Source organism: Takifugu flavidus, chromosome 14, assembly GCF_003711565.1.
Source record: "Takifugu flavidus isolate HTHZ2018 chromosome 14, ASM371156v2, whole genome shotgun sequence".
Classification (NCBI taxonomy): domain Eukaryota; kingdom Metazoa; phylum Chordata; class Actinopteri; order Tetraodontiformes; family Tetraodontidae; genus Takifugu; species Takifugu flavidus.
Window position 1 is genome coordinate 1,125,070 of NC_079533.1, and position 27,906 is coordinate 1,152,975.

At 56.4% G+C, this 27,906-nt stretch overlaps 2 protein-coding genes across 2 annotated transcripts; one reads left to right on the forward strand and one right to left on the reverse strand.

The window, feature by feature from the left end:
• Window positions 1-18,372: 18,372 nt before the first annotated feature.
• Window positions 18,373-22,758, forward strand: gusb (glucuronidase, beta). The gene is made up of 12 exons (XM_057055206.1): window positions 18,373-18,652; window positions 18,886-19,071; window positions 19,143-19,321; window positions 19,420-19,562; window positions 19,654-19,841; window positions 19,996-20,133; window positions 20,235-20,413; window positions 20,954-21,100; window positions 21,196-21,280; window positions 21,725-21,901; window positions 21,994-22,129; window positions 22,294-22,758. Exons 1-12 carry the CDS (start codon window positions 18,461-18,463, stop codon window positions 22,443-22,445), a joined length of 1,902 nt encoding a protein of 633 aa, XP_056911186.1. The 5' UTR covers window positions 18,373-18,460; the 3' UTR covers window positions 22,446-22,758.
• Window positions 22,759-22,915: 157 nt separating this feature from the next.
• Window positions 22,916-27,715, reverse strand: vkorc1l1 (vitamin K epoxide reductase complex, subunit 1-like 1). The gene is made up of 3 exons (XM_057055211.1): window positions 27,458-27,715; window positions 26,114-26,223; window positions 22,916-25,695 (listed from the first exon to the last, which is right to left on the reverse strand). Exons 1-3 carry the CDS (start codon window positions 27,679-27,681, stop codon window positions 25,469-25,471), a joined length of 561 nt encoding a protein of 186 aa, XP_056911191.1. The 5' UTR covers window positions 27,682-27,715; the 3' UTR covers window positions 22,916-25,468.
• Between the last annotated feature and the right edge of the window lie 191 nt (window positions 27,716-27,906).

The following is a 27,906-nucleotide window of genomic DNA, read 5'->3' on the forward strand; positions in this document are numbered from 1 at the left end:
TTCAACCCTGGCCCACATCTGTGAGAAATGCATAAATTCTGTTTGTGGGTTCCACATTAGTCACCTCTGTGGTGCTGGTTTACAGGAAGGACTCAAAGGAGGTGTTGCTCTTTCAGTTCTGCAACAGTCACCAACATTCTGACGCGTGTGTGGGCAGAAACACAGACGAGCCTCATCCAGAACCTCCAGCTGTCCCAAAGGACTTGGACCAACTCTTCTGTGGTAGTTGACTCTAAACTGACAGGAACCAGTGAGCACATCGATGCTTAGATCATCAGCAGCATGCTAATTAGCTTCACCTGGAAACAACAAAACTGTGGTTTTCTGACTAATTTTTTCCTGTTTCTTGTGTCGTCTTTGTGACATGCATCTGACTCCAGATATGAGATATGAGTCCAGCTGTCCTGGAGAAGCCTCACTCTATGAACCACCAGCAGGTCCTCAGGAGCCGGCGTGCCAACACAGTAACCGTCCATATGACTTTATCATGATAGAACTAAACGGGTGTGTCGGTTCAGCGACGAACGTGTCTAAAATGTTCGAGTCAGAAGAGAAAATGATGATAATAATGATGATAATTGCCCTGAGTCGTGAGCCCACTCAGAACGTAAAGTTCCTGCGTGTCTGAGTCCATACGAGTCTATTCTTATAGCCATTGTTTGGCAGGAAACCCGCAGGTGGCCTCCACACACGTTCACGCTCTTCAACCTCCAGACTGACACCAAGGTGAGAGTTTCCATCTTCCACTGACACAAACATGTTTGCTGCAGACCTGAACTGTTGACCCCCCACCACACACACACACTCACACACACAGGTCCCACACACATTGTGATGGTGAGGTCTATAGGCGTGGGGGCCGAGGACTGGTGACATCACAGGCTCCCAGCCTTGAGGGAGGATGTCTCATAGATAACCAGTCTGTTTTCAGTTGGAGGGAAGTGGATGAGTTAGAAACGGAGATAAGGACAACAATTATCTCAGTGCATATAGGACGGGGCCGGGGGCCCAACAACGAGAATATAACATCCTGTTACACAAGAATAACATCAGCAAATCCTAAATATGTGCGGACAATGTAGTGAAATGATGGACGGCAGCAGAAACAGGTGTTATTCATCATGTTGTGGGCGTCAGAGTCTCTCTTTCCTTCTGTTACCATCAGCTCGTTGGGCGTTCCGGATCATTCAAGCTAACACGCTAGTTATGCACCTCATCATGTGGAGAACCCCCCAAATACAGGAGAGGAGGCAGCGCACAACACCTTCAAACGCCCGTCAGCAGGTGGTGAGCAGGGTCCAGGGCTGGTCCCCCTCACCAGCAGGCCTCAGGGAGGCCCCGGCCCCAGAGAGTCCCCGTCCTCAGGGAGGCCCCGGCCTCAGGGAGGACCCGGCCCCAGAGAGGCCCCGGCCTCACGGAGGACCCGGCCTCAGGGAGGACCCGGCCTCAGGGAGGCCCCGGCCTCAGGGAGGACCCGGCCTCAGGGAGGCCCCGGCCTCAGGGAGGACCGGCCTCAGGGAGGCCCCGGCCTCACGGAGGACCCGGCCTCAGGGAGGCCCCGGCCCCAGAGAGGCCCCGGCCTCACGGAGGCCCCGGCCCCAGAGAGTCCCCGGCCTCAGGGAGGACCCGGCCTCAGGGAGGCCCCGGCCTCAGGGAGGCCCCGGCCTCATGGAGGACCCGGCCTCAGGGAGGACCCGCCTCAGGGAGGCCCCGGCCTCGGGAGGACCCGGCCTCAGGGAGGACCCGGCCCCAGAGAGGCCCCGGCCTCATAGAGGCCCCGGCCCCAGAAAGGCCCCGGCCCCAGAAAGGCCCCGGCCCCAGAGAGGACCCTGCCTCAGAGAGGCCCCGGCCTCAGGGAGGACCCGGCCTCAGAGAGGCCCCGGCCTCAGAGAGGCTCCGGCCCCAGAGAGGCTCCGGCCCCAGAGAGGCTCGCAGGGAGGAAAAGCCAGAGACACCTTGTCCAGGTTGGGACAATGGGCAAGACTTTGTGGCGTCAGGGCACACAGTCATCCTGAGAACACCAGGATGGAGGGAGGCAGACTCATGCTGCTGAGCCACGCCAGACAGGTAGTGAGTGCTAATCCTCCAGCCAGCCTGGGTCTGGAGCTGCAGGCCGGCACCAGCGCCGGGGCTTCGACACCATCACAGACGGTGATTAAGGACGGTGATTAACCCTCCTGCCAGGGGACCAGAACGAGACAGGAAGTGCGTGGACACGCCGGGGCTCAGGCACTGAATGCTTGGGCTGGAAACACAGGAAGTCTTTAGAAGGGAATACTGGAGGTGGAAGCAGGTCACGCTGGAACGTTCCTCAGCCCATGAGCAAGGCCACGGAATCATGCCTATCATACACACAGCCCGCAAACAAACAAACAAACAAACAACATCGAGATGAAGGTTGTGGGTTTAATTTTGACTCTGGTGCAGAGTTGTGTCTCCTTGGACCTTCTGCAGGTACTCTACGTCCCTCCCATAGTCCAAGAGTGTGTGTGTGTGTGTGTGTGTGTGTTGTGTGTGTGTGTTGTGTGTGTGTGTGTGTGTGATGTTTTGCTATTTTAAAGGTTACCAAGAACTTTAATACGAAACAAAAACAATCTGAAGTTGTTTATTCCAGCATGAGGAAGGAGGGAGGGACGACGTGTCCTCAACGTGTCTGTTGTTGACGTTGATGTTGGACCGTGGGTCCACTGACGCTGTGGGTGTTCCCGAGGAGGCTCCAGCATCAGCGGGACGGCGTGCACGTCGTCGGTGTGTGTGTGTGTGTGTGTGTGTGTGTGTGTGTGTGTGTGTGTGTGTGTGTGTGTGATGTTTTGCTATTTTAAAGGTTATCAAGAACTTTAATACGAAACAAAAACATCTGAAGTTGTTTATTCCAGCATGAGAAGGAGGGAGGGACGACGTGTCCTCAACGTGTCTGTTGTTGACGTTGATGTTGGGCCGTGGGTCCACTGACGCTGTGGGTGTCCCCGAGGAGGCTCCAGCAGCAGCGGGACGGCGTGCACGTCGTCGGTGTGTGTGTGTGCTATTATTCTTTTACAGGTCAAATTGAGGAATGTGACATCAAAGCTGTGTCAGCCAGCTTTGATGATTAAAGACTCGGAGGGTATTTTTTCAGCTGCACCCCCCACCCTACCCCCCCCCCCCAGGACCCCCGTGCCCCCCCAGGACCACCTGAGACCCTGACACCCTGACACCTGGCAAGTTTGGTAAAAGTTGTCCTGAATGCAACAACATGATAATAACATGATAGGAACATGATAATAACATGATAGGAACATGATAATAACATGATAGGAACATGATAATAACATGATAGGAACATGATACTAAAGTGAGAGCAACAGGATTGTAACATGATAATAATGCCATAATAACATGATAATAAGAGGATATTAACAGTCCTGTTTGGCTTTAGCTGTGCCTGTATTTTAAACTCTAAACCTTCTCCCTACTTTAGCGGCTAATTGCGGCGCTCTGATATTTTACTGGCTTTGATCTCGACACGACTCTTTTATCTGCGTCCACAGTCACAAGCATTAGTGTCATTAGTGTCTCCATGGAGCGCACGAGGGTCCAGGTAAGCAGCAGATTGTGGATCCTTTGCTAGTTTCTCCTCCCTGCTAACGAGTGCTTCTACGTGGGCTTTTATTTTGGAGGCGCTCTTCCTGCCTGGCGGCCGTCGGCAGGTTGTGAGAATCTCCCCATTTGCAGCCTCCACTTGAGTGAAGATGAATCGTTGTTATTTTTAGCCGAGCTCTTCAGAAAACCCCTTTCACGTAAAGGGCCGTGGCTCCTCCCTCTGAAAGCTTTTCCTCTCGCTGGTCCGGTGTGAATGGCCCCTGCAGCCCCTGCTGAGTGGAGGGGGGGGGCCCGGCCCCGGGGGCCTCACACATCCTCTGGAGGAACATATGGACATGGAGCCTTCACGCCTCCACGGCTCGTTCGGGTCGTGACCTCGGTGACATGTGCATGTGCTGCTTCTCCACATGCATGTGAGGAGTATATTTAGCAGAGGTGCACGGATCCACGTGGGTGATGCGTGGATCCTCTGTGGAGCTCTGGAGCTGTCAGCACACACCCACGGGCAGAACATCAGAGTTCTTTACATGCTGAAGGACCCATTCACCACGCAGCCCCTTCACCCCCCGGGGCAGAAACCCTGAGCTGCAGACGAGGCTGCGTGATGTTGCCCTCATGCATTATTCACCTTCTTTGAAAAACATGGGTTCTCCTCTTCACTCACACCGTTGATGAGCACATCCACGTGCACGTGCACGTGGATGTGGGTGTGTGGTGCAACCCACATCAAACCCTTTGATGTGGGTTGCACCACTCCTCTTCTCTCCTCTCCCCTCTCCTCTCCCCTCTCCTCTCCTCTTTCCTCTCCTCTCCTCTCCTCTCCTCTCCTCTCCTCTCCTCTTCTCTCCTCTCCTCCTCCTCTCCTCTCCTTCTCCTCCTCCCTCTTCTCCTCTCCTCTCTCTCCTCAATCCCTCCTCCCCTCGCTGCCCCTCCTTTCTCCTCCTCTCCTCCTTTCCTCCCCTCTCCTCCTCTCCTCTCCTCTCCTTCTCCTCTCCTCTCCTCTCCTCTCCTCTCCTCTCCCCTCCCTCGTCCTCTCACCTTCCCTCTCCTCTCCTCTCTCTCAAATCCTCTCCTCTCCGTCTCCTCTCGCATCATCCTCGCGACTCCTCATCCTCTCCTCACCTCTCGCTCTCCTCTCGCCTCTTGCCTCCTCTCCTCTCCTCTGCCCCTCCTCCCCGTCCTCCCCTCCTTTTCTCCTCTCTCCTCATCCACGAAGATTCCCTCCTCCTTCCTCCTTCCTCCCTCTCCTTCTCCGAATCCTGTCCTCTCCTCTCCTTCCTCCCCTCTCCTCTAGCACTCTCCTCTCCTACCTCTCCCTCTCCTCGTCCTCTCACTCGTCGCCTCTGCCTCTCGTCCGCCTCCTTTCTCTCCCTCGCTCTTTCCTCCCTCTTCCTCGCTCGTTCTCTGCTCCCTCTCGCCCTCTCCGGTGAAACACTCCTTCTGAATCCTCTCGTCGATTCAGCTCTCACTGACTATCCTCTCCTCTCCTCTCCTCTCCTCGTATCCTCTCTCTCGTCTACTCCTTTCCTCAGTCCTGCCCCCCTCTCTCCTCTCCTCTTCCCCTCCTTCTCGCTCTCCTTCTCTCCCCCTCCGTCCCTCCCCTGCAATCCAGCAGTCCCCTCTTCGCTCTGGGTGGCGCCCTGATCCTGGGCGCCTCTCTCCTCTCCTCTCTCTCCTCTGCTCCTTTCGACCCTCTTTATCCGCTCTCTCTCTCTCTCTTCTGCTCCCTCTCTCTCCTCCTCTCCTCTCCCTCCTCTCCTCTCCTCCCTCCTCTCCCTCCTCTCCTCTCCTCTCCCTCCTCTCCTCCCTCTTCTCCTCCTCCTCCTCTCCCTCCTTTCCTCCCCCACTCTCCTCCAGGATCAAATGAATCAACCTTCACATGAGGGCCATGAGTGAAGACATTACCCCCCTCCCTCCTGTGTGCCTGTTCTGGACCCCTGAGGAGTCTTAATGGAAAACTGTCAATGGGTTGGTATTGCTGAAGGTAAAGATGGAGCTCCACCTCCACCTCCAGCTCCACCTCCACCTCCACCTCCAGCTCCAGCTCCAGCTCCAGCTCCAGCTCCATCTCCACCTCCATCTCCAGCTCCACCTCCACCTCCAGCTCCACCTCCAGCTCCACCTCCACACCTCCACCTCCACCTCTCCAGCTCCACCTCCCCTCCAGCTCCACCTCCACCTCCACCTCCCCCTCCGCCACTCCACCTCCACCTCCCCTTCACACTCCACTTCCACCTCCCCTCCCCCTCCAGCTCCACCTCCATCTCACCTCCAGCTCCCTCTCCCTCCCCAGCCCATCCCCCTCCACCTCCACCTCCACCTCCCTCTCCAGCCATCTCCACCTCCAGCTCCTCCCTCCCTCCACCTCCCTCCCACCTCCCCCCACCTCCCTCTCCCCTCATCCCTCTCCACTCCACCTCCCTCTCCACTCCAGCTCCAGCTCCAGCTCCAGTTAGATAGATGCAGCAGGGTTAGATAAATGGAGCAGGGATAGATAGAAGGAGCAGGGATAGATAGAAGGAGCAGGGATAGATAGATGCAGCAGGGATAGATAGAAGGAGCAGGGATAGATAGATACAGCAGGGATAGATAGATGCAGCAGGGATAGATAGAAGGAGCAGGGATAGATAGATGCAGCAGGGATAGATAGATGCAGCAGGGATAGATAGATACAGCAGGGATAGATAGATGCAGCAGGGATAGATAGATGGAGCAGAGATAGATAGAGAGCAGGGATAGATAGAAGGAGCAGGGTAGATAGAAGGAGCAGGGATAGATAGATGCAGCAGGGATAGATAGATGCAGGGATAGATAGAAGGAGCAGAGATAGATAGATGCAGCAGGGATAGATAGATGCAGCAGGATAGATAGATTGCAGCAGGGATAGATAGATGGAGCAGGGATAGATAGATGGAGCAGGGATAGATAGATGGGGCGGCAGGGATAGATAGATGCAGCAGGGATAGATAGATGCAGCAGGGATAGATAGATGCAGCAGGGATAGATAGATGCAGCAGGGATAGATAGATAGAGCAGGGATAGATAGATGGAGCCAGAGATAGATAGATGGGGCAGGGATAGATAGAAGGAGCAGAGATAGATAGATGCAGCAGGGATAGATAGAAGGAGCAGGATAGATAGAAGGAGCAGGGATAGATAGATGGAGCAGGATAGATAGATGCAGCAGGGTTAGATAGATGCAGCAGAGTTAGATAGAAGGAGCAGAGATAGATAGAAGAGCAGGGATAGATAGAAGGAGCAGGGATAGATAGATGGAGCAGAGATAGATAGATGCAGCAGGGTTAGATAGATGCAGCAGAGTTAGATAGAAGGAGCAGAGATAGATAGAAGGAGCAGGGATAGATAGAAGGAGCAGGGATAGATAGATGCAGCAGGGATAGATAGATGCAGCAGGGATAGATAGATACAGCAGGGATAGATAGATGCAGCAGCGGGTAGATAGATGCAGCAGGGATAGATAGATGGAGCAGGGATAGATAGATGCAGCAGGGTTAGATAAATGGAGCAGAGATAGCTAGAGTGGAGCAGGGATAGATAGAAGGAGCAGGGATAATAGAAGGAGCGAGTTAGATAGATGCAGCAGGGATAGATAGATGCAGCAGGGATAGATAGATGGAGAAGGGATAGATAGATGGAGCAGAGATAGATAGAAGGAGCAGGGATAGATAGATGCAGCAGGGATAGATAGAAGGAGCAGGATAGATAGAAGGAGCAGGGATAGATAGATGCAGCAGGGATAGATAGATGCAGCAGGGATAGATAGATACAGCAGGGATAGATAGATGCAGCAGGATAGATAGATGGAGCAGAGATAGATAGATGGAGCAGGGATAGATAGAAGGAGCAGATAGATAGAAGGAGCAGGGATAGATAGATGCAGCAGGGATAGATAGATGCAGCAGGGATAGATAGAAGGAGCAGAGATAGATAGATGCAGCAGCAGGGATAGATAGATGCAGCAGGGATAGATAGATGCAGCAGGGATAGATAGATGGAGCAGGGATAGATAGATGGAGCAGAGATAGATAGATGGGGCAGGGATAGATGATGCAGCAGGGATAGATGATGCAGCAGGAAGATAGAAGTAGCAGGGATAGATAGATGCAGCAGGGATAGATAGATGCAGCAGGGATAGATAGATGCAGCAGGGATAGATAGATGGAGCAGGGATAGATAGATGGAGCAGAGATAGATAGATGGGGCAGGGATAGATAGAAGAGCAGAGATGATAGATGCAGCAGGATAGATAGAAGGAGCGGGATAGATAGAAGGAGCAGGGATAGATAGATGGAGCAGAGATAGATAGATGCAGCAGGGTTAGATAGATGCAGCAGAGTTAGATAGAAGGAGCAGAGATAGATAGAAGGAGCAGGGATAGATAGAAGGAGCGGGATAGATAGATGCAGCAGGGATAGATAGATGCAGCAGGGATAGATAGATGCAGCAGGGTTAGATAGATGCAGCAGGGATAGATAGATGGAGCAGGGATAGATGAGATCAGCAGGGTTAGATAGATGGAGCAGAGATAGATAGAATGGAGCAGGGATAGATAGAAGGAGCAGGGATAGATAGAAGGAGCAGAGTTAGATAGATGCAGCAGGATAGATAGATGCAGCAGGGATAGATAGATGGAGAAGGGATAGATAGATGGAGCAGAGATAGATAGAAGGAGCAGGGATAGATAGAGGAGCAGGTGTTAGATGAAGGAGCAGGGATAGATAGATGCAGCAGGGATTGATAGATGCAGCAGGGATAGATAGATGGAGCAGAGATAGATAGATGCAGTAGAGATAGATAGATACAGCAGGGATAGATAGAAGGAGCAGGGATTGATAGATGCAGCAGGGATAGATAGATGGGGCAGGGATAGATAGATGGAGCAGGGACAGATAGAAGGAGCAGGGATAGATAGATGCAGCAGGGATAGATAGATGGAGCAGGGACAGATAGAAGGAGCAGGGATAGATAGATGCAGCAGGGATAGATAGATGGAGCAGGGACAGATAGAAGGAGCAGGGATAGATAGAAGGAGCAGGGATAGATAGATGGAGCAGGGATTGATCCATGCAGCAGGGATTGATAGATGGAGCAGGGATAGATAGATGGAGCAGGGATAGATAGATGGAGCAGGGATAGATAGAAGGAGCAGGGATAGATAGATGCAGCAGGGATTGATCCATGCAGCAGGGATAGATAGATGGAGCAGGGATAGATAGATGCAGCAGGGATTGATCCATGCAGCAGGGACAGGTGCTGGAGGTCCCACTAGCTCCAGACCCCACCCTGGGAGGTGGCAGCACACAGCTGAGGGACAGCAGGACTCCACCTTCTGCTGACCCCTGACTGAGCGTCTCACCTGGACGTCCCTGACTGAGCGTCTCACCTGGACGTCCCTGATTGAGCGTCTCACCTGGACGTCCCTGACTGAGCGTCTCACCTGGACGTCCCTGCTACTGAGCGTCCACCTGGACGTCCCTGCTACTGAGCGTCTCACCTGAACGTCCCTGATTGAGCGTCTCACCTGGGCGTCCCTGACTGAGCGTCTCACCTGGACGTCCCTGCTACTGAGCGTCTCACCTGGACGTCCCTGATTGAGCGTCTCACCTGGACGTCCCTGACTGAGCGTCTCACCTGGACGTCCCTGCTACTGAGCATCCACCTGGATGTCCCTGCTACTGAGCGTCTCACCTGGACGTCCCTGATTGAGCGTCTCACCTGGGCGTCTCTGACTGAGCGTCTCACCTGGACGTCCCTGCTACTGAGCGTCTCACCTGGACGTCCCTGATTGAGCGTCTCACCTGGACGTCCCTGACTGAGCGTCTCACCTGGACGTCCCTGCTACTGAGCGTCCACCTGGACGTCCCTGCGACTGAGCGTCTCACCTGGACGTCTCTGACTGAGCGTCTCACCTGGGCGTCTCTGACTGAGCGTCTCACCTGGACGTCCCTGCTACTGAGCGTCTCACCTGGACGTCCCTGATTGAGCGTCTCACCTGGACGTCCCTGACTGAGCGTCTCACCTGGACGTCCCTGCTACTGAGCGTCCACCTGGACGTCCCTGCGACTGAGCGTCTCACCTGGACGTCTCTGACTGAGCGTCTCACCTGGACGTCCCTGCTACTGAGCGTCCACCTGGACGTCCCTGCTACTGAGCGTCTCACCTGGACGTCCCTGCTACTGAGCGTCCACCTGGACGTCCCTGCTACTGAGCGTCTCACCTGGCGTCCCTGACTGAGCGTCTCACCTGGGCGTCCCTGACTGAGCGTCTCACCTGGACGTCTCTGACTGAGCGTCCACCTGGACGTCCCTGCTACTGAGCGTCTCACCTGGACGTCCCTGATTGAGCGTCTCACCTGGACGTCCCTGCTACTGAGCGTCTCACCTGGACGTCCCTGATTGAGCGTCTCACCTGGACGTCCCTGCTACTGAGCGTCCACCTGGACGTCCCTGCTACTGAGCGTCTCACCTGGGCGTCCCTGACTGAGCGTCTCACCTGGACGTCCCTGACTGAGCGTCTCACCTGGGCGTCCCTGACTGAGCGTCTCACCTGGGCGTCCCTGACTGAGCGTCTCACCTGGACGTCTCTGACTGAGCGTCCACCTGGACGTCCCTGCTACTGAGCGTCTCACCTGGACGTCCCTGATTGAGCGTCTCACCTGGACGTCCCTGCTACTGAGCGTCCACCTGGACGTCCCTGCTACTGAGCGTCTCACCTGGACGTCCCTGCTACTGAGCGTCCACCTGGACGTCCCTGCTACTGAGCGTCTCACCTGGGCGTCCCTGACTGAGCGTCTCACCTGGGCGTCCCTGACTGAGCGTCTCACCTGGACGTCTCTGACTGAGCGTCCACCTGGACGTCCCTGCTACTGAGCGTCTCACCTGGACGTCCCTGATTGAGCGTCTCACCTGGACGTCCCTGCTACTGAGCGTCTCACCTGGACGTCCCTGATTGAGCGTCTCACCTGGACGTCCCTGCTACTGAGCGTCCACCTGGACGTCCCTGCTACTGAGCATCCACCTGGATGTCCCTGCTACTGAGCGTCTCACCTGGACGTCCCTGATTGAGCGTCTCACCTGGGCGTCCCTGACTGAGCGTCTCACCTGGACGTCCTGCTACTGAGCGTCTCACCTGGACGTCCCTGATTGAGCGTCTCACCTGGACGTCCCTGACTGAGCGTCTCACCTGGACGTCCCTGCTACTGAGCGTCCACCTGGACGCCTGCTACTGAGCGTCTCACCTGGACGTCTCTGACTGAGCGTCTCACCTGGACGTCCCTGCTATGAGCGTCCACCTGGACGTCCCTGCTACTGAGCGTCTCACCTTGACGTCCCTGCTACTGAGCGTCCACCTGGACGTCCCTGGAATGAGCGTCCACCTGGACGTCCTGTGCTACTGAGCGTCTCACCTGGGCGTCCCTGACTGAGCGTCTCACCTGGACGTCTCTGACTGAGCGTTCACCTGGACGTCCCTGCTACTGAGCGCTCACCTGGACGTCCCTGATTGAGCGTCTCACCTGGACGTCCTGCTACTGAGCGTCCACCTGGACGTCCCTGCTACTGAGCGTCTCAACTGGGCGTCCCTGACTGAGCGTTCTCACCTGGGCGTCCCTGACTGAGCGTCTCACCTGGACGTCCCTGACTGAGCGTCTCAACTGGACGTCCCTGCTACTGAGCGTCTCACCTGGGCGTCCCTGACTGAGCGTCTCAACTGGACGTACCTGATACTGAGCGTCTCACCTGGACGTCCCTGAATGAGCGTCTCACCTGGACGTCCCTGCTACTGAGCGTCTCACCTGGACGTCCTGACTGAGCGTCTCACCTGGACATCTCTGACTGAGCGTCTACCTGGACATCTCTGACTGAGCGTATCATCTGGACGTCTTGATTGAGCGTCTCACCTGGACGTCCCTGATTGAGTGTCTCACCTGACGTTCCCTGCTACTGAGCGTCTCACCTGGACGTCCCTGACTGAGCGTCTCACCTGGACGTCCCTGCTACTGCGCGTCTCACCTGGGCGTCCCTGACTGAGCGTCTCACCTGGACGTCTCTGACTGAGCGTCCACCTGGACGTCCCTGCTACTGAGCGTCTCACCTGGACGTCCCTGATTGAGCGTCTCACCTGGACGTCCCTGCTACTGAGCGTCCACCTGGACGTCCCTGCTACTGAGCGTCTCACCTGGGCGTCCCTGACTGAGCGTCTCACCTGGGCGTCCCTGACTGAGCGTCCACCTGGACGTCCCTGCTACTGAGCGTCTCACCTGGACGTCCCTGATTGAGCGTCTCACCTGGACGTCCCTGCTACTGAGCGTCCACCTGGACGTCCCTGCTACTGAGCGTCTCACCTGGACGTCCTGCTACTGAGCGTCCACCTGGACGTCCCTGCTACTGAGCGTCTCACCTGGGCGTCCCTGACTGAGCGTCTCACCTGGGCGTCCCTGACTGAGCGTCTCACCTGGACGTCTCTGACTGAGCGTCCACCTGGACGTCCCTGCTACTGAGCGTCTCACCTGGACGTCCCTGATTGAGCGTCTCACCTGGACGTCCCTGCTACTGAGCGTCTCACCTGGACGTCCCTGATTGAGCGTCTCACCTGGACGTCCCTGCTACTGAGCGTCCACCTGGACGTCCCTGCTACTGAGCATCCACCTGGATGTCCCTGCTACTGAGCGTCTCACCTGGACGTCCCTGATTGAGCGTCTCACCTGGGCGTCCCTGACTGAGCGTCTCACCTGGACGTCCCTGCTACTGAGCGTCTCACCTGGACGTCCCTGATTGAGCGTCTCACCTGGACGTCCCTGACTGAGCGTCTCACCTGGACGTCCCTGCTACTGAGCGTCCACCTGGACGTCCCTGCTACTGAGCGTCTCACCTGGACGTCTCTGACTGAGCGTCTCACCTGGACGTCCCTGCTACTGAGCGTCCACCTGGACGTCCCTGCTACTGAGCGTCTCACCTGGACGTCCCTGCTACTGAGCGTCCACCTGGACGTCCCTGCTACTGAGCGTCCACCTGGACGTCCCTGCTACTGAGCGTCTCACCTGGGCGTCCCTGACTGAGCGTCTCACCTGGACGTCTCTGACTGAGCGTCCACCTGGACGTCCCTGCTACTGAGCGTCTCACCTGGACGTCCCTGATTGAGCGTCTCACCTGGACGTCCCTGCTACTGAGCGTCCACCTGGACGTCCCTGCTACTGAGCGTCTCACCTGGGCGTCCCTGACTGAGCGTCTCACCTGGGCGTCCCTGACTGAGCGTCTCACCTGGACGTCCCTGACTGAGCGTCTCACCTGGACGTCCCTGCTACTGAGCGTCTCACCTGGGCGTCCCTGACTGAGCGTCTCACCTGGACGTCCCTGCTACTGAGCGTCTCACCTGGACGTCCCTGACTGAGCGTCTCACCTGGACGTCCCTGCTACTGAGCGTCTCACCTGGACGTCCCTGACTGAGCGTCTCACCTGGACATCTCTGACTGAGCGTCTCACCTGGACATCTCTGACTGAGCGTCTCATCTGGACGTCCTTGATTGAGCGTCTCACCTGGACGTCCCTGATTGAGTGTCTCACCTGGACGTCCCTGCTACTGAGCGTCTCACCTGGACGTCCCTGACTGAGCGTCTCACCTGGACGTCCCTGCTACTGAGCGTCTCACCTGGGCGTCCCTGACTGAGCGTCTCACCTGGACGTCTCTGACTGAGCGTCCACCTGGACGTCCCTGCTACTGAGCGTCTCACCTGGACGTCCCTGATTGAGCGTCTCACCTGGACGTCCCTGCTACTGAGCGTCCACCTGGACGTCCCTGCTACTGAGCGTCTCACCTGGGCGTCCCTGACTGAGCGTCTCACCTGGGCGTCCCTGACTGAGCGTCTCACCTGGACGTCCCTGACTGAGCGTCTCACCTGGACGTCCCTGCTACTGAGCGTCTCACCTGGGCGTCCCTGACTGAGCGTCTCACCTGGACGTCCCTGCTACTGAGCGTCTCACCTGGACGTCCCTGACTGAGCGTCTCACCTGGACGTCCCTGCTACTGAGCGTCTCACCTGGACGTCCCTGACTGAGCGTCTCACCTGGACATCTCTGACTGAGCGTCTCACCTGGACATCTCTGACTGAGCGTCTCATCTGGACGTCCTTGATTGAGCGTCTCACTGGACGTCCCTGATTGAGTGTCTCACCTGGACGTCCCTGCTACTGAGCGTCTCACCTGGACGTCCCTGACTGAGCGTCTCACCTGGACGTCCCTGCTACTGAGCGTCTCACCTGGACGTCCCTGCTACTGAGCGTCCACCTGGACGTCCCTGCTACTGAGCGTCTCACCTGGACGTCCCTGCTACTGAGCGTCTCACCTGGACGTCCCTGATTGAGCGTCTCACCTGGACGTCTCTGACTGAGCGTCTCACCTGGACGTCCTGACTGAGCGTCTCACCTGGACGTCCCTGACTGAGCGTCTCACCTGGACGTCCCTGACTGAGCGTCTCAGCTGGACGTCCCTGACTGAGCGTCTCACCTGGACGTCCCTGCTGGAGTTCACGTCTCAGTTGGTCTTTGCAGCTCTGCTGGTTGGATCTTTCACCCACAGTTGGGACGTGTCCCTCTGGGCACCAGGCTCGTGCCTTTACAGTGGACACAAGTCCTCTTTGGGCCTTGTCCCACGTTCCTCCTCCTCCTGTGAAGGTCACATTAAAAGCATCTGACTGATGCTCCTCCTGCGTGCGAATGACTCCAGCAACACATTGACTAAAGTGCCCGTAATGTTCAACCAGCAGCTATTAGGACTCTACTCATTAACGCAGTCATGCTGCTATTAATAGAACGATCAGCAGACACTGTGGGTCCCCTCTCATGAAGACCCCTGATGCTCTTCATCAGATAATCATGCACACTCCTCAACATCTGTCCTGAGTGGCCTCAGTGTGTCCATGGATGATGCAGATTTCACAGCTCTGGACGGAGGACGTGTGGACACAGGTTGGACGCTGACCTTTGGACATGGTGCCACATGCTCGCTGGGCATGACTGGAGCTGCGGCTCCAACTCCTGACCTTCACGTGAGGAACGTCCTGCCTCACCGTCACGCGTGTTGAGGCGCAGCTCCTCCTCCCTCAGCCTAAAGGAGCAAGTGTGGCTGAGGGAATCACCAGATTTAGATCAGCTGTAGATCCGGTAGATCCGGTAGATCTGGTAGATCTGAGAGGACACATGGAGAGTGTCCTGCTGCTGTGAGGAGAACCACTTTACTGAGGAGCAGAACTGAGCAGGAGTGAGGAAGGAAAGGTGTTTGAGCTGCGAGTGCTGTTGATCAGAGGTGGGCTGAGGACAGGGGGGCACGTCTGGACCCAGGAACAGCCCCAGGGGTGGTTGGGGGGGGCTGTTCTGCCCTCCTGCCTTTTCTATGTCACCCTTCTCAGCACCAGTCTGGACGAGATCCACGACAGGAAATAACGTAGCACTTTTGTTATTAAAGGCATCGTGCCCCCCCCCTGCCCCCACACACACACACCACACACACACGCGCACACACACACACACACACACACACACACACTAATCAATGATGCATTAGTTAAACCCTTTGAAACCCCCCTCCAGCTCTCCCCCGTGGGACAACAAGCCTCAGATGAAGGAACCAATAACCAGAAGAACTGGTGTTGACGTGTGCGATGCTAATTAAAGCCGAGCGGCAGGGACAGCGAGGGTTTACCGAGAGACAAGTGGACAAAAGTGGGCGTGTCCTGGCCTGGACGCTGCCTGACCCCGGCCTGGCTGTTGTTGCCAGTCAAGGTTGGGACTCCTTTTGTAACCGTAGTGCCTCTGAGCCTCCCGCCGAGGGTGGCGAGTGCACAACAAGGAGGAGTCAAAGTCACTGGCGCTGAAAAGGGTTGAGGTTCCGTTCCTGAGCCGCGGTCGGCCCCGCAGCAGAACCCTGACAGTTCTGCCTGTGTTTAGAGGGAGATGGACCCGGGCCCAGAGAAGCCAGGGTGGAGCCGGATCAGATCATTAATAAGCAGCAACTCTGAGAAACAAGCCTTTAAAGTCCTGCTGGTTCAGCCCGGTCGGCCTTTTCTCACCGGACTGTGAGCCGGAGACGTCTGTGATGTCCCTGGTCCTCCCTCCTCTAAATCAGAACCTCTGACAGATGCGATCGACCCACCGAACCTTCCAAAATGGACGGCTGGGAAAAAGACTCCAGCCAGGAAATTAGCCGTGAACTCCCCATTAACCTTCCATTAATCCCAGGCAGATGTCCTTCCTGAGGCTTGTTTGGATGAAGACGTGTCCCCGTCTCTTGGCTCCACATTCCTTGTTCTTGACATGCATCACACATGTCAGAACTCTTGGACCCGAGGGCCTGAGTCCAGGGGACGGACCCGCTCTCACATGAAATGGTTGGATGTGCAGAGGAGTGTCCTCCTCAAAACATCACACGGGAAAGACAGGACACGTGGACAGCAGGCTGGACATGTGGACAACAGACAGGACACATGGACAACAGGCAGGACACGTGGACAGCAGGCTGGACATGTGGACAACAGGCAGGACACGTGGACAACAGGCAGGACACGTGGACAACAGGCAGGACACGTGGACAACAGGCAGGACACGTGGACAGCAGGCTGGACATGTGGACAACAGGCAGGACAGTGGACAACAGGCAGGACACGTGGACAACAGGCAGGACACGTGGACAACAGGCAGGACACGTGGACAACAGGCTGGACACGTGGACAGCAGGCAGGACACGTGGACAGCAGGCCGGACACGTGGACAACAGGAAGGACACGTGGACAGCAGGCTGGACACGTGGACAGCAGGCAGGACACGTGGACAGCAGGCAGGACACGTGGACAGCAGGCTGGACACGTGGACAACAGGCAGGACACGTGGACAGCAGGCTGAACACGTGGACAGCAGGCAGGACACGTGGACAGCAGGCTGGACACGTGGACAACAGGCTGGACACGTGGACAGCAGCAGGAGGACACGTGGACAGCAGGCAGGACACGTGGACAGCAGGCTGGACACGTGGACAGCAGGCTGGACACGTAGACAGCAGGCAGGACACGTGGACAGCAGGCTGGACATGTGGACAACAGGAAGGACACGTGGACAGCAGGCAGGACACGTGGACAGCAGGCAGGACACGTGGACAACAGGCTGGACACGTGGACAGCAGGCTGGACATGTGGACAGCAGGCTGGACACGTAGACAGCAGGCAGGACACGTGGACAGCAGGCTGGACATGTGGACAACAGGCAGGACACGTGGACAGCAGGCAGGACACGTGGACAGCAGGCTGGACACGTGGACAACAGGCAGGACACGTGGACAGCAGGCTGAACACGTGGACAGCAGGCAGGACACGTGGACAGCAGGCTGGACACGTGGACAACAGGCTGGACACGTGGACAACAGGCAGGACACGTGGACAGCAGGCAGGACACGTGGACAGCAGGCTGGACACGTGGACAGCAGGCTGGACACGTAGACAGCAGGCAGGACACGTGGACAGCAGGCTGGACATGTGGACAACAGGAAGGACACGTGGACAGCAGGCAGGACACGTGGACAGCAGGCAGGACACGTGGACAACAGGCTGGACACGTGGACAGCAGGCTGGACATGTGGACAGCAGGCTGGACACGTAGACAGCAGGCAGGACACGTGGACAGCAGGCTGGACATGTGGACAACAGGAAGGACACGTGGACAGCAGGCAGGACACGTGGACAACAGGCAGGACACGTGGACAACAGGCAGGACACGTGGACAACAGGCAGGACATGTGGACGTTCAGGCATCATGGACCTGAAGAGGAAGTGTGTGTGTGTGTGTGGTGTGTGTGTGTGTGTGTGTGTGTGTGTGTGTGTGTGTGTGTGTGTGTGTGTGTGCGTCAGGCCTCCTTTTGCTCCCCTTTACAGAATATTGAGTCTTTCGCGCCATCTAGCGTTAAAGGTTGGCGTGACGTCACTGCTCACGTTGCGTTCGTATTAAACGTATTTCGGTATAAACGTCAATATAAACGTACATTTGGGGAACGCGGTTCCTTTCATGTCTGAAACATATTGGATCAACCTTTAAAAGCATTTTAAAAAAGCACTTTAAACTTAAACTTTAAAAGCATTTTTGCTCTATTCCAGTGATTATAACGTGACGAGGACATTCTTTTGGACTAGAAGCATGTGAAGCTGGAGGAAGTTGCCCCGAGTCGGGGCAGTTTTAGGGCCCAACGATCAAGACGATCCACAGAAGCTCAGATGGAAAATTCCAAATATAAGTTAGACAACACTTTTCCAAAGAAGCACGGACTAAAATTAAAGGGTCCAGATGTGCAGAGGTCGTTGGGAATTTTTACCAGGAAGTGAAAGATTTTTTTTATTTATTAAATATTCAGTTTAAAGTTGAACCTTTCAAAGTCCAGAACCACTCACACGCTAAGTTAATCTGTTGGGGTTGCAAATGAAACATTTAATGCACTTTCATAAGATGAGTTCCTGCTGTCTGTCACCATCACTTGTGTTATTCCCGCATCGGCCACCAGGGGGCGGACGCATCACGCAACGTGACGTTCAGAGTCATGTTGTGGTGTCCGTTCCATTAAAATGATCAATATAAATGTTAGCAACCCCACAATCAAATTCAAATCGAAATAATCTTAAATCACATGGAAAATATTCGCCATTTCTGTTTAATTTCTTGCACATTATTGCGGCTCCAAGAGTACAGTACTCCTGAACCGGTTGAGAGTTTCCCGATAGCATTGAACGCAGCACCGAAGCTGTCAGCTGACGCTGTTAGTCACGTGACCGGGAGCATAAGTTCGCCAGTCAGCAGCTGCGAGCGTGTGCGGCTGTGCTGGTCCTGGGCGGGATGTTTCGTTTGCTGTGCTTGTTGACGGTGTTGGGGTGCGGGTGTCCCCTGGACTCCGGCATGCTGTTCCCCCGGGAGACCTCCTCCAGGGAGGTGAAGGAGCTGAACGGCCTGTGGAAGTTCAGGGCCGACATGTCCCCGAACAGGAATCAGGGCTTCGAGAGAGCGTGGTACAAAGCCCGTCTGGAGGAGGTAACAGAACATTGCACCGCAGTTATCAGTGTCCTTTGTCCTTCCCTGCGTCATGGGGGTAAATGTCCCTCCAGGTCGCAGTGTAAAACCAATGCTTGGACATCTGTCCAGGAACTGGACACGGTTCCTGTTGTGAAATGTGTGGCTGCGTCTGTCCCTGTGCTGTGGAAGCTGCTGCTGCTCCAGTTGCTGCTCATGTTTGAGGCTGAGTTCAGGGTGTTGCTGTCCTGCAGAGCGGCCCTGTGGTGGACATGCCCGTCCCTGCCAGCTACAACGACATCACGCAGGACTCCAGCTTGAGGGACTTCATCGGCTGGGTGTGGTATGAGCGAGAGGTGCTGGTGCCGGCCCGCTGGGTCGCCGGTGATGGAACCCGACTGGTCCTCCGTGTGGGAAGCGCTCACTATCGCTCTGTAGTGGTGAGTAAGGGCCCAGAGGACGGCCGCGCTCACAAGAGCGTTCAACGTGTAAAGGTCTGACGTGGTTGCAGTGGGTGAACGGGGTGAAGGTGACGGAGCACGAAGGCGGCCACCTTCCCTTTGAGGCCGAGATCGGCAGCGTCGTCCGTGGCGACCCGACCGCGTGCAGGATCACCATCGCCGTTAACAACACTCTGACCCTGGAGACGCTTCCTCCGGGGATGATCCAGCACATGGACGACCGCACCAAGTAAGCTCCCAGTGTCCCCGGCTCTGGTCGGGGTGTCGGGCTGAAGCTCTGAGCCATGTTCCCATGGTGACCCCAACAATACCATCTCCCCGGAACAGGTATCCCGAAGGGTTTTTCGTGCAAAACATCAACTTTGATTTCTTCAACTACGCCGGCCTCCACCGGTCAGTGCTGCTCTACACCACCCCCGGAGCATATATCGACGACGTCACCGTGGTGACGGACTTCCTGGACAGCACAGGTGAACAGGCAGCTCCTGGCACCAGCAGGACCTTCATCTGCCCGTGACCCTTGACCAGAGACTGCGTGTGCTTCCCCGTTCCTGTCTTCAGGGTTCGTGAAATACAAAGTCTGGGTCCAGGGCGCCTCCACGTTCAGCATGAAGGTGGACTTGGTGGACAAAGACGGGCGCTCGGTGGCCACCTCCAGCGAGCAAGCCGGCGTTCTCAAAGTGGCCGACGTCAAGCTGTGGTGGCCGTACCTGATGCACGAGAGTCCGGGTTACCTTTACTCTCTGGAGGTAGGACCAGCCAGTCCAGCAGGCTCCTCCCACAAACCGCTGCCTCTCGTTGACTTTGGTCTCGTTCGGAGGCCCAAAAAGGCCGAAACTGAGCGGTCGGATCCTCCTCCGGACCCTTGAGACGCCTCCCTGACCACTTGCTTTTGCTGCGTAGGTGCGGCTGCTGGCGACCTCTGAGGACGTGTACACGCTGCCGGTGGGGATCCGCACGGTCAACGTGAGCAGCAGCCAGTTCCTCATCAACAACAGGCCCTTCTACTTCCACGGCGTGAACAAGCACGAGGACTACGACGTGAGCGGGAGCAGCAGGAGCAGCAGGAGCAGCAGGAGCAGCAGGAGCTCCTCCCTCCTCGTTCCAGCCTCTGAACCTCTTTCTTCTCCCTCGCTCTTCAGGTGCGGGGCAAAGGCTTCGACTGGCCCCTGGTGGTCAAAGACTTTAACCTGCTGAAGTGGCTGGGGGCCAACTCGTTCCGCACCAGCCACTACCCCTACGCCGAGGAGATCCTGCAGATGTGTGACCGCCATGGCATCGTGGTCATCGACGAGTGCCCGGGGGTGGGCATCAAAGACATGTGAGTGTCCCTGTGTTATAACACTGTTATAGCCACGTCGATGAGGCCTAACGCGGGCAGTAAACCCTTGATCCCGGCTGGTGAGCACGCCGTGCACGCCCGTTCACGCTCACGCCACGACCGCCTTTGCACAGGACAATTTCCGGCTACATATAATTTAAAGGAGTTGTGTTTCATTAAAGATCAAAGCAGCGCGCCATCCCCACAGCTGTGCGTGTTTTTGCCGAGTCGTCACATTGACGTCCGCCCAGTCCGCTAACGTTCCCGTTAGGAGGGTCGCTCAGGCCCGATATTACGCAACAACGTCAGGCTGCTGCGGAGCGTCTGGACCGGTTCTCCTGACGGCCACTGGTGCTGCAGGCCCCTGTGAGACTCTGGGCCGGAACCGTGGCCTCAGACGGGGGTTCTTGGATGGTAACGGCTCCAGCTGGACGCCGGCTGCTTCCTGCCTGAGCCGCTGGGCGTGAGGGGATCCGTCGGAGGGTTATTGGGGCAGCTGATCCCATGAGACCACGTGTTGAGGTGTGTTCTGACCCTTAGACGCAGTTTCGGCAACGCCTCCCTCAAACACCACTTGTTCGTCATGGATGAGCTCGTGCGGCGGGACAAGAACCATCCCTCCGTGGTCATGTGGTCTGTGGCCAACGAACCGGCGTCGGAGATGCCCCCTGCTGGGCTTTACTTCAAGTGAGTGCTGCTCAGCTTGGACGGGTCGCCAACACGAGCGCGGCGAACGTGCCAGAGCAATCCGGACGCTTTCATCATTGGATTCTTTTTAATAGGACCTTGATTGAACACACCAAAGCTCTGGACCCCACCCGGCCCGTCACCTACGTCACCAACAGCAACTACGGCCGAGACAAAGGGGTGAGCGTTGACCTCCGTCCGATATGGGCGTGATCCCAAAATAACTGGTAATAACTGGTTGATTAAAGCAGCGCTTTATTACACTGGTTGATTAAAGCAGCGTGTCGGACGTCAGCACGAATCCTCATCAAAGTATCGGCGTCATCTATCGGGGTTTTTCGTTGAGCCGAGGTTAAACCCCACTGGCAGCTGGCAGCCAGCTGTGGGTGTGGTCAGAGGTCAGAGGTCAACTGCAGTTCAGGGATCAAACTGGGATTAGAAGATGAATATTTTGAAACGTAATTTTAAACAGAAGTTTGTGCATCACTCGAGGGCGCCTGCAGGCGGCGCTGCAGCCACTGCTGACATGTTGGCATTCGTGTGTGGGGGGGGGTCAACCTGAACACAACCTGCCCGCTTACACAAAGGTAAACCCCCGGACGGACCCTGTGTTTGCCCCCTCAGGCCCCCTACGTGGACGTCGTCTGTGTGAACAGCTATTTCTCCTGGTACCACGATTCGGGCCACCTGGACGTCATCGGCATCCAGCTCAACACCCAGTTCGACAACTGGTACTCGCTGTACAGGAAGCCCATCATCCAGAGTGAATACGGCGCCGACGCCGTGGCGGGCCTTCACAGCGTGAGCACGCGTCACACTTGTCTTTCTGGGGTCCCAGCCTCAGGTTTGCTCCCTGTCCCAGCAGCTGAAGGGGCTTTTCGTCCATTCTGCAGGATCCACCCATGATGTTTACAGAGGAGTACCAGAAGGAGGTGCTGAGGAGCTACCACAGTGCCTTTGACCAGAAGAGGAAGCAGTACGTCATCGGAGAACTCATCTGGAACTTCGCTGACTTCATGACCGCTCAAGGTAGCTGCAGCTGGACTCACCTGTGGAGGCACAGCTGGAGGAGCTGTGGAGGGAAGAGGCCGAGTCAGGAGTTCCTGCTGCTCCTCCAATGTGGCAGGAGTTATTGCAGATGGTGGTGTGTGTGATGCTCCTCTGTGGCCTCATCATTTCTTCTCTGTCTGCAGGTGTCACACGAGTGGTGGGAAACAAGAAGGGGGTGTTCACCAGACAACGGCAGCCCAAAGCCGCCGCCTTCCTCCTGAAAGAGCGATACTGGGCGCTGGCCAATGAAACGGGCCGCCTGCCTCCCTGGACCAAGTACCCCTGCTCACAATGACCCCCCCCCCCCCCCAATCGAAGCACTGTCTTATGGAAAATGCTGGTGAACGTGGTCACATGTCATTTTTAGAACCAAAGAGCATTTTTTGATGCTGCTACGAGAGCTTCTAGTGCCTTTAGTTGGAACGTTGCTTTTCACTTCTGATAGATGAAGATTTTGATGATCAAATGTGACATTCCAGTGTAATTTAAAGCCTCTGGATGCACCTGAACGGGGGTGCAACCTTCCCCTAAACTGGCTTTCTGTGCGTTTCATTCCCTGTGTGTATGTGTAACTACTTTTCTAAAATAAACCTGCACACCAAGAACAACTGTCCTTCGTGCACGTGCTGAGAACTGGAGGCACCAGGAGGCCCGTTTGGCCCAGCATAAGAACCAGCTGATTGGCCGACCTGGCTGTGACCTCAGGTGACCCCTCCACATGGGTCTGAGAATGGTGAAACTGGAAGAAATCATGTGGTGAGAAGCTTCTGAGGGAATGTTTTAATGGTAGATCATTTCCACACGACAACGACACAATTAAAAACCCTTTTCCAGGAACTTCCCTTCAGTGCGATGGATTGAACACCTTCCTGCCGCTCCTGTAACACTGCCACAAGAAAACACATTTGAAAATGACACAAGACAGATTTGGCAATGCAGAGGTGCCCGGTGAGCCTTCCTCCACAGGGGAGTCCCAGGGGGGCCCTGAAATCAGGGGTTTGACCTTCAAATGATGTGGGGAAGCAGCAGGACAGGACTGGTCTGAACAGGGTCCAGGTTGAGGGAGAGACGTGTGACAGGACCTTTCAATTCCGCATGATGGATGCATCATTTTAAGAGGGCGGAGCCGCGCTTGCTGATCCAACAGGAGGCACTTTTCTTGGTGTTGGTGGTGTTAAGGAGGGGCAGTTTTCCTCTGGGCTGGAGTAGCGGGTGAATTCAGCGCCACCACGGGCAGCTTCAGACCTGCCAGCGTGAAGCTCCGCGTGGCTCCAGACGTGAAGCTCCGCACCAGACGTGAAGCTCCGCAGGGCTCCAAGCGTGAAGCTCCGTGTGGCTCCAGACGTGAAGCTCCGCAGGGCTCCAAGCGTGAAGCTCCGTGTGGCTCCAGACGTGAAGCTCCGCAGGGCTCCAAGCGTGAAGCTCCGCAGGGCTCCAGACGTGAAGCTCCGCACCAAACATGAAGCTCCGCGCGGCTCCAAGCGTGAAGCTCCGCAGGGCTCCAGCGTGAAGCTCCGCACCAAACATGAAGCTCCGCACGGCTCCAAGCGTGAAGCTCCGCACCAAACATGAAGCTCTGCACGGCTCCAAGCGTGAAGCTCCGCAGGGCTCCAAGCGTGAAGCTCCGCACCAAACGTGCAGGAGCTCCACGTCAGGCAGCTGGCTGCTCCTCATCCTTCGCTGCGTCTCAGGGAAAGAACGGAGCGTTTGTGTGGCGGCAGACGGCTCAGCACTGATGCATGCTGGGCCACGGCCACCAGTCATGGGGAAAGTCGGCTCTTCCTGGCTGGTTTATCATCAGTTGCGATGGTCTCCTTTAAGCTAAATCTGTGAAAACCTCTCAATGGGTGGTGCACGTGCACGTGCACGTGAAGGCTCCTCTATCTTCATACATGTGGATGGACCAGACAGACGTCACATCAGCAAAAACAGCAGAACCACAGGCGGCGTTGAGCCCACCAGAAGGAAACGGCCAGTTTCCCCCTGCCCGCCATCACCACGGCCGTCAGAGCCGGACCTCTGCACGGGTCCGGACCCCTGCACGGGTCCGGTGTCGCTCCTCTCTGGGGCAGAAGAGCAACTGTGGACCAGAACCTGCCTCCAGGAAGCTGCCCGGACCGCTCTGCTGGATCCTCCCGCCTCCACATATGGCTTCTGGACGGACGCCTGGTCCTTCAGAATCGTTTGTCCTCGTCACTTTTGTTGGCGTCCCGCCGAAGAACTGCAACTCAGCTCGGAAAGATCACCGTCACAGTCGGGCTCAGGTGAGAACCAAAGAGGAGGAACTAAACCAAAGAGGAGGAACTAAAGCAAAGAGGAGGAACTAAAGCGTGGAGGTGGACACAAGGGGAAGGTGCGGGACGCTGTAGGAGCAACCTTCTCCACCTCAGCAGCGTTGAGGAGGGAGGAACACTTCGCTGGTACCTTCAGTTACAAAAGAGTGGTCCCAAAAATAAAGCCTTGCACCTGGACCAGGACCGGAACACAGAAGAACCGTTGCCCTCCTTCAGGCACGTTTGCTGGTCAGGGATGCGTTTCAGACAAGAGCGAGGGCGCCTTCGCGCTAACGTTGGTGAATAACCGGAAGAATCCCGAACGACGCTGACGTGCACGCCTGACCAGGAGTGCAGGGCAGAAGATGTCCCGAGCTCATCTTCTGCCTCCTCCACCCAGGAGGACCAGCTGATCACGTCCCGGTCCGTCCCAGCCTAGACTGGAGCACTGCTCAGCAGCTGTGTGCGGGACCTCCCCCGTCCTCCTCTCTGGACTCCAGCGGTCCCTTCAGACACAAACATGCCACACGTTGTGAAGAAACAAAGCAAAAACACCTCCATCGGTACGAGTGGGATCCTTCACGCAGATCCGGGCAGACTTCCGTCTCCAAACGGCACAATTTGGGAAGGGGTTGTTAAATTTGGGACCTGATTATTTAGGTGCTTTGCTGCTGTGCAGGACCAGGGCCTCCACACCCCCTCCATCCTCCTGCTCCCCCTCCACCCACACCTTTTTGTTCACATGTGCTCCACCCTTCCTGGCCGGGGCGCGGCGCCCCCACCGGGGCCCCAACAGCCCCGTCCCACGCGGACTCAAGGTTAAAGGAAATTTAAGAGGCCGTCATCCTGGCAGAAGCCTCCACGCGTGACACGCCGAGGTACCGGGCCCCACGCTTGGGTTATTTTTGAAACACAGCAGCAGAAACATTGTTTGGAAGCAAGGTCTCCTGGAGGCAATTCAAATGGCCAGAGGTCACGTGTTTGTTCTTTTTTTTTTTGACGTTGTTGTTTGTTTATTTGATTTTTCACCGCCGTTCTGAACAGCTTAGTCCTGCTTGGCCTGGAGCTTCTGCTTCCAGGCCTCGTTCAAGTAAACCAGTCGCTTGTAGTTGAGGACAAAAAGGATGAAGTTCAGCGCGTACGTGGTGACGCAGATGACGCACAGGTCCTTGAGGACAAAGTAGAGGATGTAGCCCAGGTAGAGCGAGCCCACCACCGACATGATGGACGTGGTCATGAGGATCAGGGCCGCCATCGCACTGACCGTCATTCCTGGAGCCGGAGAAGAGAGGAGAGCTTAGACACAGAGCTGCAGCACAGACATGAAGAGAGAGAGCGCTCCCGGCCACCGGCGCCGGCCCGTGGAGGCGCCGGCCCGCGGCAGCACCGGCACCGGCCCGTGGTGGCGCCGCCACCAGGCCGCCGGAGTCACCAGCACTTTGACTCTGATTGGTGGCAACATTAAGGGTTAGTTACTGGTGAGACGACCTTAAATGAGGTCATCCCAACTGGGGAGGGGGGGTCATGTGACCCAGGGAGCCCCAGGCCAGACGAGAGTGTGTGTCAGAACCAGACGGGCAGAAACAGGAAGTGAGTGTGATATAAAGCCTTCCTCCGTGTCATGTGAGCTGGCATTAGTCAAGTGTAGCGTTTGGGTCGGCCCGCTCCGGCCCGCTCCGGCCCATCTTACCTAGTAAAAGCTGGAAGGCGTAAAAGACGATCCCGTAGACACTGTTGGGTTGGTTCAGTGCGCTGTCGTTCCCAAAAATGGAGCCCAAGAGTCCAAATCCTCGGCCCCACCTAAAGCACACAGACACGTGAGCGGTGGAGGCAGCAACAGCAAACGTCTCCACCAGCTGCTGAACGGTTCCGACAGGCCCGTCCAGCAGAACTCTGGGGAAAACCTGACTCAACTGGTCCAGCCTGGCACCCGCTTGGTTTCCATTACTGCCGGTTCAGAAAATCAATGAATTCTGATAAGACAGAGGAGACGGAAGCATAGCAGAGGGGCCGGTGTTGGGCAGAAGGTGCCGGGTTGGGTTTGCCTCAGAACCTTCACCCAAAGCCCACCACGTCCAGGGTGGGTGGAAACCGGGTCTGAACACTTTGGCTCACATTTACAATAAAAAGGCAACACTTCATCAGAGCGGCGGGATGGTGTCATTCCCCTCATAATTCTAGTGGTGAAACATCAAATATTAACAGGGATAAAGCGGACACACACACACACACACACACACACACACACACACGCGGTTGGTGACAAACTTTCAGCCACAAAGGAACAGAACGCGCTGCAACACCCTCCTGACAAACCGCTCCGCTTCTTGACAGGCTACATTCCACTCAACGTGTCCGACGGGTTTCTTCAGAACCAGCCCAATCTTCCTGGGCTCAGTCTTCCCTGGGTTCGGGTCATTTCCCACCTGAGCCGTTGATCCGCCACCCAGATGGGGTTCCCCCGTGCTCCGGGTGGCTGCCCCTGCAGGAGCCAGGGGGGGGGGGGACTGGCAGCTGACGGCAGGGGCAGCGCGTGCCAGGCGGTGAAAGGATCATTCTGTCCGGGATGACCTTAAACTGGCTCAGTTCGGCTCGATTCGATGGAGTTGAACCAGCACCATCACACACACACACACTCGCAAGCTAACCATAACTTTGTTCTTGAGCCGGTGTTCGGAACTACTCCTCCCTTTAGCGTGCGCGAGAACAGCCGCTCCAAACAGGTAAACGACAGAATTAGTCAGGAGGTGACCGAGGAGTAGTTGAAGCGCGACTATGGGTTAGTTAGTAGTCCTCAATGGGCTCTGCTAACGGCTAGCGGCGCTAGCAGCTAGGCTACCCGGCTAACAATGTGTCTTATTTCGGATGTTGGAGGGAGCCCGGGGAGGGACGCGGGCATCAGGGGCAGGAGAGCGCTGCTTTCCCGCTCCCGCCCCGTCCCTAAACGCTCGCGCAGACAGTGAAACCTGCGGTTCCCCTCCCAGACCGCCACAATAGCGGCTCCATTGAGCGCTCTTTGCGGAATTCAAATTACCTGGAGCCGAACACTTTAGAACAGCTGATGGAGCTACTGACGTCGCACAAAGCCTTATAACTGGGATCCCGAGCATGTTCCCTCTCCACGTGGAAGGCGTACAGAGACAGCAGTATGCCCAGGAGGCACACGAGGACCCGGGCTATTCTTTCCCACCGAGGGGTGGATACTCTCAGGACGGGCGCCGCCATCGCTGTCTGGCCTGGCTGGAGACACGCATACATACGCAGGGAGCTCGCCTGCGACACACAGCTGCGACGTGGACTCTGCGTCACCACGTTCCGCGACGCCGGGGGCGGGGCGATGGGCGGGGCGGGGCGGGGCGCGCGAACCCAGCCAGGGCGCGTTCAAGACAACAACCTGTGGAAACAGCAGCGATGTGGCTGCGCTGTTAGCTGTTTTTATTCATGACGCAGCGACAATACAGCACACACCACTTAAATCTTTAC

What these genes read in the sequence shown, in the direction of transcription:
- gusb (XM_057055206.1), top strand. Translation starts at nt 18,461, where the DNA reads ATGTTTCGTTTGCTGTGCTTGTTGACGGTGTTGGGGTGCGGGTGTCCC. An exon ending in ACAAGCACGAGGACTACGAC is followed by an intron (nt 20,134 to 20,234) that starts GTGAGCGGGAGC and finishes CTCGCTCTTCAG; the next exon opens with GTGCGGGGCAAAGGCTTCGA. An exon ending in CCTGCTGGGCTTTACTTCAA is followed by an intron (nt 21,101 to 21,195) that starts GTGAGTGCTGCT and finishes TCTTTTTAATAG; the next exon opens with GACCTTGATTGAACACACCA.
- vkorc1l1 (XM_057055211.1), bottom strand. Translation starts at nt 27,681, where the DNA reads ATGTATGCGTGTCTCCAGCCAGGCCAGACAGCGATGGCGGCGCCCGTC. An exon ending in TCTAAAGTGTTCGGCTCCAG is followed by an intron (nt 26,224 to 27,457) that starts GTAATTTGAATT and finishes TGTGTGCTTTAG; the next exon opens with GTGGGGCCGAGGATTTGGAC. An exon ending in CGCCTTCCAGCTTTTACTAG is followed by an intron (nt 25,696 to 26,113) that starts GTAAGATGGGCC and finishes CTCCGGCTCCAG; the next exon opens with GAATGACGGTCAGTGCGATG.